We start from the raw sequence: 22,463 nt of genomic DNA, 5'->3' as shown, positions 1-22,463 counted from the left end.
TAGTGCAGCGCACGCACATTATTAACAATAATATTATACGTTCGTGCATAACTTCCCGTTTTGCGTATATATAGTGTTTCCGCCGTACGCCAGTTCCTAGTTGTGAAATACCACTCGCGGTCGGAATTCCAAAACATAAATGGTTTAATTAAACAATAATTCGTCTGGCGCCAGAGATACCACGCTAAAAATACTATTACTAATAGTAATAATACATACTACGAAAAGAGTGTTTCAGAAAATCAACGAAATGAATAAAAAACAATCAATAATAATGATTTGTGTGCCGCGGCTGCAGCAGTGGGTTCAGCGGACGATATGTCGATATATCATTATTACCTATTACTATGATGTATACTCAGATACGCGCCCATAAGCGGTTTAACCGACGAAAATCAAATAGGAATGACGACCGACTGGCACCCGCCTGTTTAATAATAATAATAATATAAATAAATATGTATGTGTAAGTAAGTTTTATATATTATATATGTAGTGGCGATGTATCATATTATAATAGTCGTGAGGCAGCGGCGGAGGTACGTCAAGGTCGCTATCAGACGCATATGTAGGTAACATTATTTTAATGCGAAATGCAATGTGTACCTATTTCCTTTAATATATACAGCATGGCGTGCAGTTTAGTGTTATTGTTATTGATGCATGAAAAAAATATATGCAATGAGTGATGAGTTCGAGCAAAAATGTGTTGATTTTTATATTATCGTTGCTTATAGCTTATATTATTACAATAGCCTCGGGTTTTATAATATTATCCATACACTGTTAGGTTAGGTTAGGTTTGATTTTTGACTTTTTGAATTGACACACAGTTATTTTTCATTTTATTAATTTACTACCAACTCAACTTGATTTTATATCCATGTAAACTTAAAATAAATATATTTTTTTTTAAATTGGAACTTTTCACAGTTAAATTGTGAACACGAGAATACAAGCGGTGGCGCGCAAATCATTATTTTTTTTTACTTCTATTCTAATTTGGTATATCACCCAGACATATTTTTATATACCTCGATTAACATCCATAAACATTAACTATTTACTAAATTACTACTAGATAAATAGTTTTTCAATCGAACTATATAGGTATAGGCATTGTCTAAACCAATATTTGATGTGTCAACGATGAACACAAGTACAAGTACATATCTTCTCAAGTCCAATAATTCGTATAATAAAAGTTTAGCTTTTAGTATACTTTTTACTTTATATAGTATTATAAAAATAATGACATGACATGACGATATCTTTTTAACAATGTCAAACTGTAATTACTGAACAATTTGCATATCATATAATATATCTATGACAATTTAACAAAAAGTGTATTATAATAATTATGAATATTACAGTGAAAGTAAATACATATAGATATAGGTATTGACAATACCATATTGTAGACGGTCGTGAATTATCTACAGACTACGAACAAAATTTAAAAATAAACACAATTTAGGTTAGATTAGGTAAAAATATTATAGTAATAAGTGTCTATCGCCATTTTAACTATTCACAAGAAGTTTATTCACAAACATTACAAACAGAAAAAAGAAATAAAGATTTTCATTATACATTATAATATACCCACGATATTATATTATACTCGTAAACCCACCATGACATTAAACTGTATACTATAATTCACATTTCAGTATAAACAGTGGTTAACGTAATTTAAAATTTAAATGTGAAAACATTAAATACATTAATTAGAATCAAACAACGTTTATAAAACGTACATAATAATATCAATCACGTCCTAACGAAAACATAAAGTACTACACCGTAACTATTACACCGTTGCATCAGCGGATAAATATATATCTATGACCATTTATAATACTATGATATTATGTAAAGTACGCAGTTTTATGAAATCTAAGACACAATCATCCGGATATATTTCCCTATGAAATCGCGGATAAGAAAAAAAAATCCCTTTTTATAATATAATCATAAAAATATATAATATAACGAATAAGATAAATATTATTGATAGTTAAATTTCCGTCAACCATAAGAGTATAGAAATACCTAATATTAAATTTAATCTGATTTAGACGTTTCCTGGATAAGACTGACCCACGCCTATTTGAAACGAAAACTAGTACTGGACAACAATTTTTAGGTCTTAGGTATATGAGGAGATAAATTCGTTTATAGCTTACACGAGGTGTTCAATAACAGTGAATCGACAGACAATATACTTTTTACTTTTTTTATATTTCGTTATTGCGTATATGGGGAAAACTCCGTAGAGATTTTGGTCAACGTGGCTAAGGGGATTTCATCGATTGACTGTTTTTAAACTATATATTTTTTCATATTGCTAGTGAATTCAAATTAATGATACCCGGCTTAACAAATCCGGGGTCGCACACCGTCTCTCGTGCATAATATTAACACGTCACTGACATCGATTTTTGAGCCATCTTTACTGTGACAATTTAAGTTTAAAATAAATTTAGACGTGAAAATAGTTAAAAATTAAGTTAATGGTTTTAAATTTCTCGCGAGTCTTGTAACGACAAATATATTGAACACTTAACGGACTATACGGACTGTTTTATTAATGGGCCGCATTATACAAGCTATATATTATGTCACTTATTGTACGCCTATATATTATACAGATGGCTGTGCTTCAACCGTAATGCGCACAATAGAAATTATATGGTTTATTACTTTATTAGTACCTATATTACAATATTGGTGTCAATGTAACACGGACCGCCCTTGAACTTGCGTGTTATCTTGTGATCGACGTACATTACAGTATAATATCATCACCGTAGCGGTTCTTATTCGAACATCACTCTAATCTAACTTTTAAGAAAAGGGTCAAAATTAATAGGAATTTAAACGCATCCGTTTACAATTTTAGACATACCTAACCTACACTATGCTCAACTGCACGATCAAGATATTTTGTCAAGCCGAATTGAACTCGCGATTTAGAGGATCTGTGATAAAACGCGAAGAAGATTAATAATAACGACGTCGCGCATATATTATATAATATAAACATCACCATAGTATGTAGAGCTTACATATATATATAGTATCGACTGGTTTGTATTCGAACGGATCGTATGAAATAAAAATATCCGCACACGTTACTCGTGATAATCTTCTTACTATAAAAATATATAATGATGTCACTCGCATAGGTTTCAAGTCGAGTTGAGTTGACATCAACGAGACAACGGCGATAAACTCTCTTTTACGAATGAGGTAGATATATCGTATTATACACTATTGTGAATTGCGCGTTACAGTCGTTTTGCATAATATATAGGTAGGTTCGTTTCGGTACACAATACGAACAAACGAAAACAGTCTAATATTTATAATAAATAACCCGTATGTATAATAACAACGTTCATATAATATACCCACGTATTTCTGTTTACAATATTATTATAGGATATTGACTTAGTGTGTGAATCCATTAAAACATTTTAATATTATGTACGCGCGTATTAGATGACAAGACGAAAATGGTAAAATATAAATAGCCACACTGTTAGGTAGGTATTCACTTAAAAATAAAAAACTATCGTTATTTGCATTATTCAAATCGTAGTGTCCTTATGACGTGATATGGGCAAATAATTATTGAGATTTACCGTTATATACATATAGAAACATCGTAATTTACATAATATGATTTTCACGACTGTGATTTATACCATATTATAAATATTTCTACGGAAAAATCTCTGAAGGTAATGACAGAATTTTTTAAAACACAGAACCTAAAAATGATTATGAGATGAGCTATAATCAAATAGTACTCGCATATGTATGAACAAAATTATTATTAATTTTTTTTTCATTACTACTATCTTTAACTTTGTAGCACTATATGTTTTTAATTTTATAATACGTTTAAAAGATCTTATGTTATATTAAAAAGGAAGTAATATTCAAGGTGATCCAATGATTGCAACTCTCATTATTTCGAAAATAACCTCTTTGAAAATATTTCATTGTGAGTATTTAAAGATGATGTGAGCAGAGTATACTATACTCGTATAGTGTATACTTATCAGAAAAACTATTAAAAATTTATTAGTAAGTTAGTTGTCAAAAATATAATAATGACGCTTGGATATATTTTTAGGCTTTGTCGTTCATAACGAAAAATATTTTATTACAATCAATTTTATTGACTAAATAAATAAATAGCTTAAAACAGTTAAAACACAATCAAATAAGAATCTATGACTATAACTAGATTTCAGATATATACAATAACAAGGCCCCATTCCACTATTTAAAATACGATTAACATTTTTTTCTAAATCAAAAGATTTGTTTTTAATTTAACGGCTTAATCAAAGTCTCATCTCGAGCACTTCGGAAGGTATCAAATAAGATACAAACATATTTATGATAAAAATATTTACTTCTCTATACATATATTTTTTCGTTTACTGAATAAAAAGCGAAAGTTGAAATTAGGCCTTTTTCTTATGAGCGTATTACTTATTTATGAAAAAAAATTAAAAAAAAACAATAATTATTGTAGTAATGTAGTTGGCTAAAGTGATATTTGTTATCAAGAAAAATATATTTGTATTTTCTTTGATCGCATGTAAAATGTATGTATAAGAAATTTTAGTCAAATTGAAAAAATTATAAGATATGTATTTGTTGTGTGATCATAATCATAAATAAAACAATTACAATGAACTAAACATCATGTGTTTTTTATTCCATTGGAATATAATTACATTATACTTTCTATACAAGACCGAACAAGTCTTAAATCAATTGGCCATGTGCCGAATCGAAATAAGTTTCCTATTTTTTTGTACTCCCGACTGCAGATGCGCGGGAGGTCTTAGAATACACAGCGTGATATAATTAAAAACAAATTTTAAACAACAAAAAATATTGGTAGCCGATCGCATTCCATGGCCCACACGTCCGTCTCATCATAATATAATATTTTATCAAACGATGTAGGTAACTCTTTTATTGGCACCTACACAATGACGTCGAAAGAGATTAATAATAACGAGGGGGAGAAAAAATGCACTGTTTTTTTTTTTTTTATATAAACCGGCGGTATATTAATATGTAAGATTATAATATTTATAATATATTGTTTATTTTGCCCCGAAGGTGGTTTGAAGACACGCGCGCATACAATTTTCTTCGTCCTTGAGACATATATAACCATTTCATATTATACGTATACCTTAATAGGTATACACAACAATAAGTATGCATAAGGTACTATAAGATACTATACGGTAATGTATGTAACCTGCCTATCTAAATAGATATATGCTTACAATCGACCCGATCTCTACTGCTTATTCATTACATGAAACTATTACGGTAGGTATAGGTATCATTGGCGTTATACCATCATAATTTCAAATATACAAATCATTGATTATGTGCACTAAAGTATATCATCTGTATTTGTATTTTTATTGTTATAAGACATAAATCGCACAGTGGCGTTCATTAAATATAAAGAAGCGTCGCATAGTGATGTTTTACATTAACTGTATCAACTACAAATCGTTGTTAAATATTAAACGCGGTGGAATTCAACCGGTGGAATTCACCATCACCGGTTTATTAGGGCTTTTTACTAATAATAGAACATATTAACTCATATCAAGCGAAATAATTAATGCATTTTAACGAGACCCAAATAAATAGGACTCAACCACAAGAATATTTGATTTCGATTAACCAGCAATTCAAATTAATTTGTTAAAAAAAAAAACCTAGTAAAACATACTAGATTGTACATAAAATATTATGTTATGATAATTATTTGCATTTTAATCTATTATTTTAAATTTACAATTAATCGTCAGATACTCAAATTGGAGGAGGTAAATTCAATAATAACCACCTTTAATACAAAACGAAAATTGAAACTAAATAATATTATATTGTGTATAAAATACAGTATGACCATTTTAAAATAACAACAAGATAATATGAATAATAATATTATTTTATATATTTTTTGTGTTCTTTACATTCCATTTATTTCAGTTTTAATTTTTATAAAAGTTGAAGTTTCATGTAATACTATTTTTAATACTTTTAAATAAAAAAAAATATACATATATTTTTATAATTAGACTGAACAAAATGCACGAAGATGTATCCAACCGTAGTTATTTTATCCTCCTCGTAAATGTATGGCTATGAAACTATTACAATAATTATTTTATTCTTATTCTTATTATAAATCGTTCTAAATTATGCGAATAAACTGATTAAAGCATAAAGAGAAAACTCAAAACACATTATTCAGTAAATCGCTATTTTATTTTAAATGACCTAGTTAGTTTTTAGAAAAAGTTTAAAAAAAACTGACCACTAACGAATTTATATCGAAATAATAATATTCATGATATTTATAGAAACGTGAATCTGTAAATTAATTATTGGTCTCCTATCTTATTGGAACGTGTCAAAGTATGGTTAAAATAAACGTACCACGTCCAAATGTGTGATACTTTGTTAGTTTACAATTTTCCTTGATATAATTTACATAGTCACATAGGTATTAATTGAAGAATTTGCTTAGCGATTATGGATAATTTGTACAGTCGTTGAATCGTAAAACGAAAAAAACGTCTTGTTGTTATGAAAATAAGATCCGTTTAGGGAAAAGTTTCCATAAAAAATGTACCGACACCGCAGCTTCAAGCGGGAGATTAATGATTTAGATTTTTTTAATTATAAAACTATTATATAAAGGGAAAACAATTCACCGACCGAGAATGTTTATAGTATGGGCATAATGTGTATTCAATGTGTAGGTATACATAACAATATGCGCTACCGCCACGTTTTGACTAGTCACGATGGAAATTCATCACTGCCTCATTATTACACTGTGTCACTATGAATAAAACTACCTACACCGGCACTACAATGAAAACATTATGCCTAATAATATATTAATATACCTGCCTGTGCAACACGCGTTCGGATCAATCGCGTTTGTCATCGCGGCAATATTACACACATAATAATATTGCATTGTGTCGAGTTTGCCCTAGTTGCACCTGTCCGTGATGTGTACGTGTATATATATTTTATCATAATATACTACCGGCTATACAATATTTTGTTATTATTATCGTGCACGACATCCGGTCAACAAAATATTGTTGTTGTGTTTATTTATCTCTCCGCCGGTTAGGTGTCTGTAAATTGTATGCGGTACACACTACGCCACGGAGACGATTGCATAAGACAGCACTTATTCTCAAAGTCGACTTTTGCGTTTTTCTAAATAGCAATAATTTAGCGCGCAGTCGGTAAACGCGCCGCGCGCCGCCGATCGACTTGGACCAGACGTAAATGATTTAATGGATCACTCCGTACGCGAATCGGGCCGGGAGTACCTGCGGCCGCGGATCGTTCTATATTTATAAAAATATATTATAATAATATGTATTGTACGCGCAGTATGTGACTATATAACGCGGAATCGATCAACGGAAAATAGTTAGTTGGACGATTACCAATCGATCGCGCGAGACCGCGGCTGTCCGATGAGAGTGCGCTGCTGCAGGCGGCGTATGTACATTATAACAGCGGTTTTCGACGCCACCGCGATTTTGGCAACCGACGAAATTGGGTCTACGTAAAAATATACGCGTGCAATGATAACGGCCGCGCGATTCGCGTACAAGTGATAAGCGGTTACGTTCCGGTGCGTCGATAGACATACTCGTAACGCTACGACACCACGAGTCGAGCTTGACCGCCCGGCGCAGAACCCCTACACACAACACCAAAGGGGCCCGGCGAAACTATATCATGACAATATTGTTATTATATAACATTATACTTGCTGATCGCGCGTCGCCCATGAGTTATGATGGGTTAAATTTCCGCGGATTCACTGATTCTTTAATTCCGTTAAATGTAAAATTCACAGATTTTTAGCACATTCATTTCGGTGGTTTTGACCAATCATAAAACGCAGGTCTAAAATTATATCAAACGATAACAATAATTTTATTTTCTGTAACCAATGGAATGTACAAAAAAAAAATTATTCGTTTTTCGTGAATCAACATACCCTTGTGCAGGTGCAGAGCTCCTCTTTAAAATGCAAAATTAAAAAAAAAAAAATGGCCTTATGGTGCAGTCCCTAATCGGGTATAATCGAGTATAATAATTTATTGTATAAAATATTAACTATGCACCAAATTTCAGAACCACGAGTGACTTGGGTGTGGATGGCTATCACACACACACACACACACACATTAACGAATAGTGAACTCATATATACATATTTCGTCCAATCGAAGCTTAATCATTTGTTCGTGTATACGATAAATAACATTCTGAATGTACGCATATATTTAGGTATCTAGTACCTAGGTACCCATTAATAATATTATTATATTATATCAGACGCCATAATATTGAATAAGAAAATCAAAACTCTAGATATTGAAATATATTGTTATAGTAAATTAAAATAACAATATACGCACTGATCGATTAAAATTAACGTACATTTAAAATGTACCTAATAATATTTACATATTGTATTAAAATATTCAAGTACTGAAACCAAAAATCGAGAATATTTTTCGAATTTACCAAGACCGTTAAAATATAGATCTTTGTAAAAAAAAAATATTCAAATCAAAAATATATACGAGAAAAGAAAATGTATTGGTAAATCGATTTAATTTATATTATTATATTGTTTGGATATTTTATTGACCGAATATTTCGTGCTTGTTTATGGATATTTTTATTATTGAATTTATGCTATTAATATTACTATTACACAACTATACAAATTACCAGCTACTCTACACAATATCATTATATTTATAATAACTGATGAGGACTCCGTTTAGATCAACGTCTATATATAAGTGAACCGGTAAAATAAATATGCGACCCGATAGCAAGTTGTTCGTCAAGCGTGTAACACAGATGTCGGTTACGCCCGCCATCGGCTGTTCGATAAAAATGTATGTATATTGTATATATATCATGGGACTGAAGAGTGAAAGTTCGGCGAATATTATCAAATGCACCACCCCGCCAATGGAGGGATACCGCCGGACTGCAGGTACTTTTATTTATACCGTTAAAAAACGATTATTTTACTATACGTATTTATAAGCATAATATATTATAGGCATATCATAATATATTATTGTACGATACACTCGGATCCGTTGACCCGATTGCGAAACAACAAAACGCGATATTCCGCGTCCGCGCGACAGATAGATCGACACAGATATGTGGCCGGAGACAGACGTCGAGATGTTCGACACGAGATTAGAATAATATATCATGCCCGCTTTCAACCCTCGACTAGCAGCGTACAACATGTTTGAAAGCGACTTACGCGAATCGATCTTCAAGAATGGGACAACGACAACCATGTCCGTGAACCGGAGATTACCGCGTGCTGTAGGTACGTAATAATTATTATGTACAAACGTGCATATTATTATAGGTAATGTATTTTATTCTTTCTAATAATATTGTTGTGTTTTTCTATTACTACTACTACACGATTAATGCATACATTATTTTACGTATTGAAACAGCTAATCGGAAACGCACGATGACATAAAACGATAATTTAAGTATCTGCACGTGTAGTGGCATATAATACGTACCTACTTACTATTGTAATAATAGTATAATATAGGTCAATCTAGCCACTGAGTTGTTTTTAATCACGATTTAACTAAATAGGTAAGTATACAATAATGAGGACTGTAGTTTCAATCCATTACAATTTATAATACATGAACAAATCAATTCGTTAACGGTCATTAACATTTTATTATGAACTACGTGTATACATAAGGTTATAAAGGATAATTCATCAAGGATACCCACCCCTTTTTCCTCTAGAATTGAGTTATTCAAAAGTTGATATCTAAGAAGTTTTAAATACACTTTAAGACCATATTTTCAAGTACTTGAGATTTTTTGTATGTACCACTTAAGAATGGTCTTGTGGTGATACGAATTTCTGTTTTTCAAATAGAAGAAGTTCTTTCCTCTTCTGTAAATTGTTGGTGAGATATAATTTTTTTTAAATATTTATTTACTTAAAATTAAATTAAAAAAATATATATGTGTATAAGTAGTCAGGAAAAAAATATTATCCATCTATATAATATAGTAACACGTGATCGTTTACGAAAATATGACGTTTATGTATTTTCTATTATTTTTACAAGTAAAATGTCAACAACCTGTTAATACAATTTCATATAATATTGTATAATTTATGAATCGTTTACTTTATCCATTATCATTATATTGTTTTACCACCCAAATCCACCCTATATTGCCAATTTCCATGTTATAAAGTTTAAACAGTTTAAGTTTAATTGGATAAGCTTAAAATACAATTATTTATGCATTCCCTAGGACAATAAGTGTTATTCCACTTCGACAGGACATCCCCTCTAAAGCACCATAAATTTGGAATTTTTAAAAATATTGTACACACATATTTAATATGTAATTAGAATAAATGTGTACAATCATTTTTTTAACTTCTACGACCATGGTTTTCCTATTTTCACATAAGAATTATGGGTGTAGCTAGGATGATGTGATTTCAGCACCACCCATGGTCAACATTTATATATTTATCGATTTAACTAGGTACTCTATATTTTAGAATGTAATTTGTATGAACTTTTACAACTCTCAGCATCTCCCCGAATCAATTTTTTTTTCTGATTCCAAAATATTATATTAGATACATCGTAATTCATATACTATGAATTTGTGCATTCTATAAAATATTTTCTAAACCACTTTAAAAATGTATATTTATACTAATCATTCTGTCTAAAAATTGCTAATATTGAAGTCAATTATAATATGAATCCTGTTTTAGTAAAAAAATAGAGCTAATATGTGCCACATATCAATTGTGTAATAGCTCTAACATATATCATAATTTTTATCGTATTATGATTAGTGCTAACGTGTTCAGAAAATGTCGATGAAACTACTGCTACCTTATAAAATTATTTTTTAGTGAGCTATTATCGATAAGCCGAATTATGTTTCATTTTGACATTAGACTGTTAGAGCTAACTTATCCAAAATAAACTAATAATATTATTTTTAATTTTAGACAAATAAGCACTAATTTTCAGCCAAAATTTTTAAATATTAATGATTAGATTACTCTATGACATGTTTTATAAATTTCAAAAATCATAATATGATGATTGGATAAGTTATTCCAATGCTCTTTCATAAAAAAATACGAGTTGAAATTTTTTACATATTATTAGCCCCCTCGGTTTAAAATCTTTAGGTCTAATGTGGCTGATCATAAAAGACGATTTAATTAAAATATTATATATATATATATACATAATTATGCAAAATGTGAGGAGGAATCATGTAAAAATTACAATTTGTGTTATGGTCAATACATTGAATAACATTAATTCTAAAGTAACTAAAAATAAAAAGTGGGCAAGAAAGTAACCACTTTAGTGTAAAATAAAAGTCAAGTGTATCTTATAATTAAGTAGGTCACTGTAATATATTCTATGTTATATTTGAATTCAATGATAAATCATTGCACACAAACAACGGTTCTTAGTGAAGAAGGTCTATCAGACTATAATATGTACTAAGTATATTTATCATTTATTTATATTACTATTTAAATTATAATAATTTAATTCATTAATAGTTATACAATATAAATAAGTAATAGCTTAAAATTTATCTAAATACATTTTAATCTGTTAACTAAACTGTAAAAGTTTGCAAGAATGTCAAATATCATGAATAAGTAACGGATTTTAATTTAGTACAAAATCAAAAATATTTAAAAATATATTTGTTTATTACTTCATAAATATTCATTTATAATATTTAAATATTTAAATTGAAAATTAAATATAATTTATAATTTATACATAAAGCAAATTAAATTTTTTTATTCTGAATCATTTAAATAGTCTTTTTTTTTGGGGGGGGGGGGAGTTAGAAATGACTTATAATTTGAGATTTTAAAATTTAAAATTATGGCGATTCTATCTTAGTATTGATTTTTAACGGCTAAATGACCTCACTACATCAACAGAAGTGATAAGTGCATATTTCATACTCGTTAATTCTTTTGGATTGTATTCTATTTCTAAATTGTTTTTTGGAGTTTTGTTTAATAGTACATCCCTTATTGACATTACGGCATTAAATCCTGGGTTTTTTCTCCAGTACGTTTTGTAATTTAGAATTGGTTAAAACTCCAATTTCTCCAGGAAATTCTACAATAATACAGATTACGTATATTTATTTGTAAAATATTTAATTATTATATATAGTATTATACTCAAAAAAAGCACTATCCCTAATTTAGGAATTATTTAGATGAGAATAATGAATGGTGTTCTTCAATCTTCGCATCAAACTACCTTACATATCAATATACATAATAACAATAATATGGTATGTGTATAATCTTCAAGCACATAATACGAGCGTTATAGATAACGTAACATAACATATTATGCATTAATCTATTGTGTATATATATCCCCCAATGTCTATATTATCACGACATCGTGTAGTCGTGTATACATCAGTAATATTATATTATATTAATTTATTTGAAAAGTTGTTTGTTATCAATCATTTAAAATCTATCGCGATCACTATGCAAACGTGTACACCGCAGTACACCGAACATGCATTGTATAATTTATGTATAATAACGTATCTACTATAATAATTATTACGTCCACCTTGAACGCTTAAATATAACATAGACCGTAATGGATACCTATATGTAGGTAATATAATATACACGAAAGGTACATACCATTATATGACGTGTTAAAATTGTGTACGCTCGCTTAAGAAACTTCACAGTACGTTTAATTAATTTTTCCTATAATATTGAATCGCTGGGTATAATATTTATGAAGTGTATTGTTATAAGTGTTATAGCGTATATCGTTCGGGTCAATGTTGCGACAGCTTATTCCGTTGGAATCGTAATAATAACACGACGGCAGAGCAGTAAAACGATGTTCCTTTATGCCGGAGGAGAGGGATCTGTTATCGTGTTCTAAAGATTTGTACGCGTTGATGTTATAATTTATTATTGTAATAATGCATGTATGCAAACATTCTCCGTTTTAAATAATAAAAAAATATAAAGAAAAATAGATTTTTACCTGTTTGAATATGCATTTTTGAATAATTAAGTTCACATTGTTTCTTTCGACATTCGCGCATAACGCCGGGCGAATCTCATTAACCGGTTTTAACATGCTGCTGCAGGTGTGGGTGCGCACAAAAAGGGTCGTTTGGTTGGTGTTGTTTTATTTATTTATTTTATATTTTTTATATATTTTTTTATATTCTTGGCGTATGTGAACGTGGCTTATTCACAGCCACGGTCGGTTTGGCAAACGCAAGTTGCTCGTTAATGCTAAACGACCGTCAGATTTTGGCATAAACATTTTTTTTTTTAAAAGGCGTTTATAATACTGCCGCGGCACAATCTGAAACGTTTAAAATTAAATAATATACAATAGAACACAATAAAATGGTTCGTCGACAAATGCTTTTCGTCTCGTGTGTGTACCGTAGGTATTTTTTGTAAATTTTAAAGACGAAACAACTGACATCGTAGCGGTATATAAGATAATAATAATATTATATTGTGTATAGGACTTGAGTAAACCGAATATATCACATACGGCTCTTGTCACAGCCGCAGCACTCATAGATAAAGAGCTTCTTCACTCGCATTTTTGCGCTATCTGTTTGACGTACATAGTAGGTGTAGTATAATAATAATATAATAATATGCTTTTGTTTAAAACATTAGCGTATAACATCGTATCATGAACAATAATATAATGTATTATTGACGAGAGTTCGAATAAAAAAATGTATTTAATATTTTTTAAAGATAACTTAAGTTCGCTTAAGAGAAACATATTATCTATTTTCGTGATATTTTGCATAAAAACTTGAAATTTAATAATTTTACATCTTACAATGTAGGTATACTATAATATAATATAGCTCTATGCAACATTAAGACAAAAACGACAACGTTACAACCACAATGTTATATTGTAGTATTATCATTATAATATTAAGATCTATTATGTGATATCATGTATATCTTCCAAATTGTACGCAAAAGTAAATTTCAATATGAATTATTTAAACCAAGAAAAAAATACTCATTGAATTATATTTAGAACAATATTATCTAAATTAATTTTATTCTAATATGTTTTTTTTTTTTATTAATTAATAAGGGTAGTATGAGTAGTGAAGTATCTATAAGATTTAAATGGAACCTTTTGAAGTATGATTCATACATAGTTAAGTTTTCCATACATTTTTACGAGTTCTATACGTTAATGTGTTAATAATATTAAATGATCTAGTAACCTTTGAATTTGGTTTTTAAATTTGTAAAAATATGATGAATATTTTGCATTATAATTTATAATAATCTGTGTGCTATAAAGTTGTTTGTCAATTTATTACAGTAGGTAATATAACGGATGTTTGGTAACTTACTTATAGTAATAATAACTTAATATTATCTTATTTTTACATAATATATTATAACTGATACAATTATTTAATATAAATAAAAATCATGGAATAAGATAGAAATTAAATTAGGACATTATTAAAAAATTTGATAAAATATACAATCTGTGATAATATCAAACATTAAATTGGTTAATCGTTTAATTACTGTAATAAATATTATTGATAATTAAATACCTAGCATATATATAGATATATATATAGATTATTAAAAATAAAATGTACAACGGTGAAGCATATATGTAAATTATTATTTATTGCGTATATTTATTATTCAGTCAATATTTTACAAATTAAAAAAAAAAACAAAATTCAAACGTCTTTTATTCTTTTTATTATTAGCCTATTCATAGCTCATTAAAATTAATTGAACAATTTAAATTTAATATTTATTCCAATTAGAATTTTAAAAGTTGACTCACAAATTTCCACTTATTAATTGATAAAAACTTTAATAAATATAAAATTTCTCTATAATATCTGACGTAGGTACGCTTAATATTTTGGAAAAATGCCCTTGAGTAGGCGGACGCCCATCCATAACCACGTGATCGGTCGTAGTTTATGATATTTTTTATGTTTATTTGACGGATGGACGTTAACATCTCGTTGAGAAAAAAATGAATCGTTGCCGAATCATTGTGATAACCATGCGTTGGTTTTTCGTGTTCACTTGGCAAAAAAGTTAGAAACACACGTTTGACTCCGATTTTATTGAATCAAACAATTTTATTCATTATTACTAGAACTAGAATTTATTATATTATGCAATATAAAATGGTAGAATATGAAATTAGTTTTGTCAAACCATGTTAAAATAATATGCAATAAAAATATGGTAAAATAAACACTGAAATCACCAATAATTACCAAAACTATAATTAGGTAAGTACAACTTCTAATTTTAAAACAGATTAAGTAAGAAAACAAAAATTACTTTTAGGTAAGTAAATAATTGTCGATAATCCTACTAGGAAATAAATTTATAGCAATTTTAATAAATGTAAACTTATATTTTATTTAGATGAAATGACTGATTTAACGAAAATAAAATTATCAGTATAATATGACGCAGTGTCCCATTAAGTCTCATCTTGCATATGCACTTATAGACACGACTGCGCCTATAGTCGAGCTAAGAGTAATATTATTGAAAATAGTTAAGCAGAAAAAAATCACATAATAAGACTACAATAAATACAAAAGATATTTTTTTTAATAATATTTAATTGCATAACTATGTTTGTAAAACTATAACACAAGACATGTATTTTATAGTTGATAATTTGCGATAATAATATAAAAAAATAGATCATTTTTTATAATTTTTATCAAAATTTAATAACCGAGGTAATTTGTGGACATTAAACTATACAACTTTGTAATGACATTATATTGAAAAAATACACACAAATGCATATTAACCCCTAATTATTAATATTTTTTTATCGATTTTTGGATTCAATTCATCAATCGAAATAATTACGGTTTATGTATGACTTCTGTATTTATATGTTACAAAAAAAAAAATGTCTACGATGTTGACTTATTTGAGTATTTTGAGCATATTTTATTTGTTATATTATGTGCTCGACGTGGTAAAATTAATTTTCTTCGTTGTAGAAAAAACGACCATCCTTAGACCCCCGTAAGTACAACAATATTTGTCTTGATCTATAATCTACATCCGGTAAGTTAAGCGGTGAACGGCATTAGAGGTATTTTGCTGATATCGTTATTATAAAAAAAAAATATATATATATATTTTATTATTTAATCAAATTTATTAAACTGCAGTCTAGAATATTCTAAGGCTGTATTGTGTGATACTCGACATTCTACAATACACGTTTATTTTAGTATTAAAATCTCTTCGATATCGTGTTTCTCGTGAGACTTTAATAAATTATGTAAAATATAAACAATTATTACGCGATGATAATAGTATCATAATTAAATTATTATTAACGGGTACGTTATTTATAAACAGTCACGTGACTAATTTGTGTTGTGACGACAAACCAAATATTATGATTTACGCTTAATCCTCTGTAGATAAATTTGCAGATTTATGTCTTTAATTTAACGATCACACATTATTTAGAAAAAATAATGTATCGTTGAATTTATTATAACGATATTATATTAGTATACTTGCATCAAAATGTGCAACGGCAGGCCGCGTATTTTCACGCGTGTCTAATATAACTTTTAATTTCTTGCTTGTTATTGTGTTAAATTGTATCAAATTGTTGAAATATTATATTTATTTACATTTTAAAATTTAAAATTATGAATGAGTGAATAAAAACAAATAAACAATTTGATGTTTAATACAACACTGATCGTATTATAAAATTCGTTCCCTAATATTCTAGTTAAAGGTTAATGCGAAATACCGCGAAAATATGCAAACTGATGGAGTCTATTGTTTATTATATTATATAATTGAATATGCAATAACTCGTTTATTATAATATCTAATACGATAAAAAATATTTACTGTTTACGATTGAAAACGTTTTAAACACAATTAAAAATATCTATCTTTTACACTGTTTGGTGTCACCAGTGTCAGTATAATATTATAACGATTAATAATATTGTAGAAGAGGTGTAATAAATAATTTACAAAACGAATACCCGTGTACGAAGACTTCATAATCCTCGTAAGGACGCTGTTGTGCCTATGTTTTTATAGTATTGTTTTATTTGCATGTCGAACCCGTCACTGCGGTGGGAATGTTAAGACAATTATTCGGTCGTAACTTAAATAAAACTGTAATTAAGTTGTTGACCGAGGACAACAGTTATTCATTAAGTACTATCGGAAAAAATGTAAAAAATGTTATGATAAACTCAATATACGTTTGCGGATACGAAAATCAACTACCTGTGGACTGGAGTAACATAAATTTACGTAGGTGCACAAGAATTTCGAACAGAATTAATTTATAAAATGCAATATTATATCGATTAAAAAAAATAACGTTTTATTATATTATATTTTATAATGTATATTGCAATGACCACTTTATCAAATCTTTAACTGATAAAATAAAAAACAAATTTTTCGCAAGATAACCTGGTGCATATAATTTACCTACACATTATACAATGCGTTTATTCAAATAATTACGCGAGCTGATAGCTTATTTTTTAATATGTATAATGATATTTAAATGTGATTCTCTAATATATATATATATATTGTATGTTTATAATAACAACAACAATAACGATTTACCTTATGTATTACTGTGTTCCGCGTTCGAAAAGTCCAACTTTTGTATTACACTTTGTAGTATTCTTGACTTGAAAAAATTATTGTTTTATTATTTTTAGAGAATTTTTTTTTTTAGAAAAAAAATCAAAAACCAAACAAAATAAATAAACAGAACGAGTGGTACTTACGACGTTTAAGTGACGAAAGTTAATGTGTCTGATGCACGCGCGGCGGTGACGAGGCTTGTGTCACAGCACCGCTGAACCTATTACACTGCACATAGCACACACATTGTGAGTAGCGATCGGTGTCTCGGGCCTCGGCGCCGTTGGCTGGCGCGCGCGGGATCTATGATCTCACCTATAGAATCATACGGCCCGCGAGTCGAATATTATAAATATATATGTGTACGTATTTCTTTTTTACGATCAACGCGCACAATGCACATATAATACACGCGATGACTGAGACGAAAAAACGCGTACGTTAAAAATAATAATAATACAACGTCTCGGCGCATATATTATATTATATATACAGATATACATATTGTACTATACGTTGTGCACACACGTATTGAAAACATGATTTACTATTGATTTACACGCTCGTCGCACATAATATTATTATTTATTATTTGATGTATACGCTGACAGTGTACGAGAAGAATTTTAGAATTTCCGAAAAAAATTAACAAAAAAAAAAAAAAAACACCGCCGCCGCCACCGCACTGTAATCAATGAACGTACAATGTGTACAAAATATTTTAATTTTATTTATTTCACCGAATTCCAAGAATATCTTGTCAATGAATAAATATTATTATTAAACATCGCATTTGTTTACAGACAGAAATATCAGAAATGCCATATTATTATTGTTATCTCACAAGTTGTGTTTAGCTTTCAAATCGGGATAGAATTCGAACTAGTCATTTCGATTACGTCTTGCAAATGAGCAAAAACAAAATATTTTGACTTCATGTTACAACATATCTATGTGCCCTTGAAATTGAAATATGTAAAAAGTATTAGCGTCATTTAACGGTGTAATAAGTATGGCGATATAATATAATATTGTTCCTAAGTAAATTATTTTTTTAAACTTTTTATTTACCTGTCGTATTGTGTGTACAGTTTTGTTTTATTATTAACATACTCGATATTTTTCAATTAAGTGGATTTGTGCCGAAGAACGAATATTGAAAATATTATAACAGCTATCTATGTTTACGTTCAATATCACAATTAATACGCGATGTTTTGAAATGATTACCTCAGGACAAGTAAAATAAAATAGGCCAAGATTGATTTCTATTTACCTACACGTTCCCCTATGGTACTTAAACATATTATAAAATAATATTTATCAATACAATGATCTTTATTTATTGTTTTCATTTTGCAAGACATTATGAAACGATTTCTTTTTGATATTCCGTATAATACCAATAGTATAATATTTTGATGGATAAACGAGAACGCTATACACATATATACCTACTATCTATAATAGCCTACACTTATAAAACTATCTGTTAAAACTAAAACTCAAAATATAATTTTAAAGGTTGATATTATAGTATAATTTGAACGTTCCAAAGCTTCGTGGAATACAACAATTTTGCACGTTACATTTATTATTGTTTCTCATAAAAAAAAAAATTCAATATTCAGTAACATTGTGAAGTGGGTTGGTAACACGAATGAGTCACGAAAAACTGATTTACAATATTAAATTGAAATGTGTATGTACACAAGGATAAGATGTAGGTAATGATGATTCTAAAATAAATAAATATGTTACAACTGTTGTTACAATAATATATTTTTGCACACAATAAGTTACTGTCGAACTTATTATAATATCTCCCGTTTAAAAGTAATAATCCGATAATTATCTCATTGATAAACAAGCCTATTAATGTATAATATTATAAAGGTACATAATATACGTTAACACGTTATTTTTTATTAATTCGTATTTCATACCATATCGATGGATCTCATTAAGGATGAAGGCTTGTTCACTGGTTGCATGATGTGTAATATAAATTAAGTCGTTTGGTATTTACAATGTTACGGGCTAAAATAAACGCACTCGAACGTCAGTATATCACATCAATATTATATTACGCAATGGAATTCCTAAAATATGCATAATTAGTACATTAAAAATACCTAAGTGCACATTAAAATAATATTAAAAAATAAAAAAAAATATGGAAATATCTTTATCTATTTAACGCTATAAATACCAGTTTCAGATCTAAATAGACACAGTTTAAAGAGTGAGAGAGAGGGAGAGAGTGGGCGAGATAGAGATGTAGAATGACTCTTTAACACAGACAGTATTTATGACATCACGCCCACGATATAGAGCTGATAACCCGCAGGCGACAAAATAAACATTGCCAGTTGTCCGCGGATGATTAACCTAATACCTTAAAAAAAATTTTTTCACGTGATGGGTAAGTGGAAATCGAGTCCAGTAATTTAATACAAATCGCGATGTAGCTTATTTTACGATTACTCACCCATTTTTTTTAATCCAACAATAACCGTGTAAGTCATATAATGTATATTTGTATACGTATTATAATTGTATAGCAATACTATACTAAATACGATATTAGTTAAGATTTGCTGAGGAATTTAAATAAGCCTAACATAACATAAAAGTAATAAATTATTCAGCGAAACATTTTGTTTACTGAGACAGTTGTATTGCGCTTTATAATACCAATCATCTGATTTACAAGAAATATCTTTACTAATACTATATAATTGGTACAATCGAAAACAGTCGGCAGGCACGTTAAAGAAACCACATCATTAATAATAACATAAAATACCTACTATTTATTATTATTTGGCTATAAAAAATTGTTAAACATTTATAAAAGCTTTTATAAATGTATATAAAAGTATGATCTTAAATTTATAAAAAAATCCGTGAAATATATTTACTAGCTAACAAATAATAATAAAATATTATTCCTTAAACTATTGCCAAGCTATATATAATAGAGATGTATGTAGGTACATTCAAATCATTTCTAGTATAATATACATAATATAAGTTTAAGCTACCAATTGTTTAAATACTTTTATATGTATTATTTTTTTACCAAAAAAAATAAATTCAACATTACCATTGTAAGCAATTTGTAAATACATTTTTCTTTCTATAGATATTGACTGAAAAATAAATACAAATAATGATATTTCAAAGATGTATTTCAAAAGTTAAACTTTAAAGTATTTAGTATTTGACATTTACTTTTGTTATAAGCGGACAATATAAATAACATATATTTTTTAAAATAAATTTAGACCTCAAACATATTTTTATGTTTAATTTGACATAAAAAAAGAAAAGAAAACTTTCAAAATTGTTTACATACATTTTTGATTTTATGCTTTTTTTATAACATTATTATGTCACAAAGTGGCAACCAATTACTAAGAGAAATAAAACCTTATCTTTTTTTAATATGCGGTATCCAAATGAAAACTATTTTTTTTTAATTTTAGTAGGCCGCTATACATTATATAAACTATTAAATATTATGCACTTACATTATGTTTTATTGATATTCTTTTGAAACACTTTGAAATAAATTACAAAATTACTTATTTAAAAGAAATGATTGAGTCCATTTATTTGCATTTTTACTTTGTATAGTTATATGTTGTGGATACACATATAATATGTAATTATACAAATATTATCTTATTGTTGATATTTACACATAAGAACATATTTTGACGTTTTTTAGTGTCGTAAGTCCGAAACCAAGACAACAATTATAATATGCTCGTACAATGCCGCCAATAGTTGAAGAATATAAGCGTTAAATGTTTACAAAATTATTTAATATTACGCTCAATTATGGAAATATTGGGGATAGATGCGCTATTATCGTAAGACTTATTTATGAATGAATTTTCGTTTCATTAAGTACGCTTGTACACGTGTAATGTAGACGATTATTATGTAATTAGCAATCGATTTTTCGTCGAAACAGCATTTTTACACATAAAGAGTGCCATATACATAAATTCTGTAAGGGTATTAGAACGGGGAAATGGTTAAAATCTGTGAAAAAAATCGAACCTCTTGCCTTCCCCCCTATGATTAAAAAACAGCATACGAGCATCCTCCTGTCCAGAGAAGAGCGTTTTCCTCGCGTAAACAAAAAAATAATATAATAATATTATATACAAGTTTTGGGTATTGATACATGTTATGTTTTATCAATAGGTATTTTATCGTATTATTATAAAATTTAATTAATAATTAAGACACTTTTATTATACAAGATTTTTAAACTCATTTTGCAAGGCATAAAAAGTATACACTTTTTTTAAATATTTCTTTGAAATGATATCATTGATAGTCCAGGGGCGGATAGGCCTAACGAGAAATCGGGAGTTTTCTGGTGGGCCCCTGTCCGTACCAAATTACAAATTATGGAGCTCCCAGTCACAACACGGTATTTCATGTTTTAAATTTTATTAATAATATAATAATAATATCAAACTATATACAATTTGGAAACAGTTTATTAAGTTTATTTTATTGGTAGGTATTT

General features: G+C 28.5%; 1 protein-coding gene across 4 annotated transcripts in view; it reads right to left on the bottom strand.

Annotated features, from left to right (window-relative positions):
* Positions 1–18,208, bottom strand: part of LOC113553774 (tubulointerstitial nephritis antigen-like) — a 35,823-nt gene extending 17,615 nt beyond the window's left edge. The window contains exons 1-2 of one of the 4 annotated variants that reach the window (XM_026957287.1): positions 18,055–18,208; positions 17,888–17,954 (exon numbers count right to left, since the gene is read on the bottom strand). Coding sequence is in view for 1 of the 4 variants with exons in the window: in XM_026957286.1 (XP_026813087.1) it covers positions 13,236–13,331 (96 nt within the window). In the remaining 3 variants the exon portion in view is untranslated. Of the gene's footprint in view, positions 1–13,235; positions 13,384–17,887; positions 17,955–18,054 lie in introns of those variants that run through there. The other 3 variants (XM_026957288.1, XM_026957290.1, XM_026957286.1) reach the window with 3 other exon arrangements.
* Between the last annotated feature and the right edge of the window lie 4,255 nt (positions 18,209–22,463).

Source organism: Rhopalosiphum maidis, chromosome 2 (genome assembly GCF_003676215.2).
Source record: "Rhopalosiphum maidis isolate BTI-1 chromosome 2, ASM367621v3, whole genome shotgun sequence".
NCBI lineage: Eukaryota > Metazoa > Arthropoda > Insecta > Hemiptera > Aphididae > Rhopalosiphum > Rhopalosiphum maidis.
This window is presented reverse-complemented; position numbering and strand designations above follow the sequence as displayed.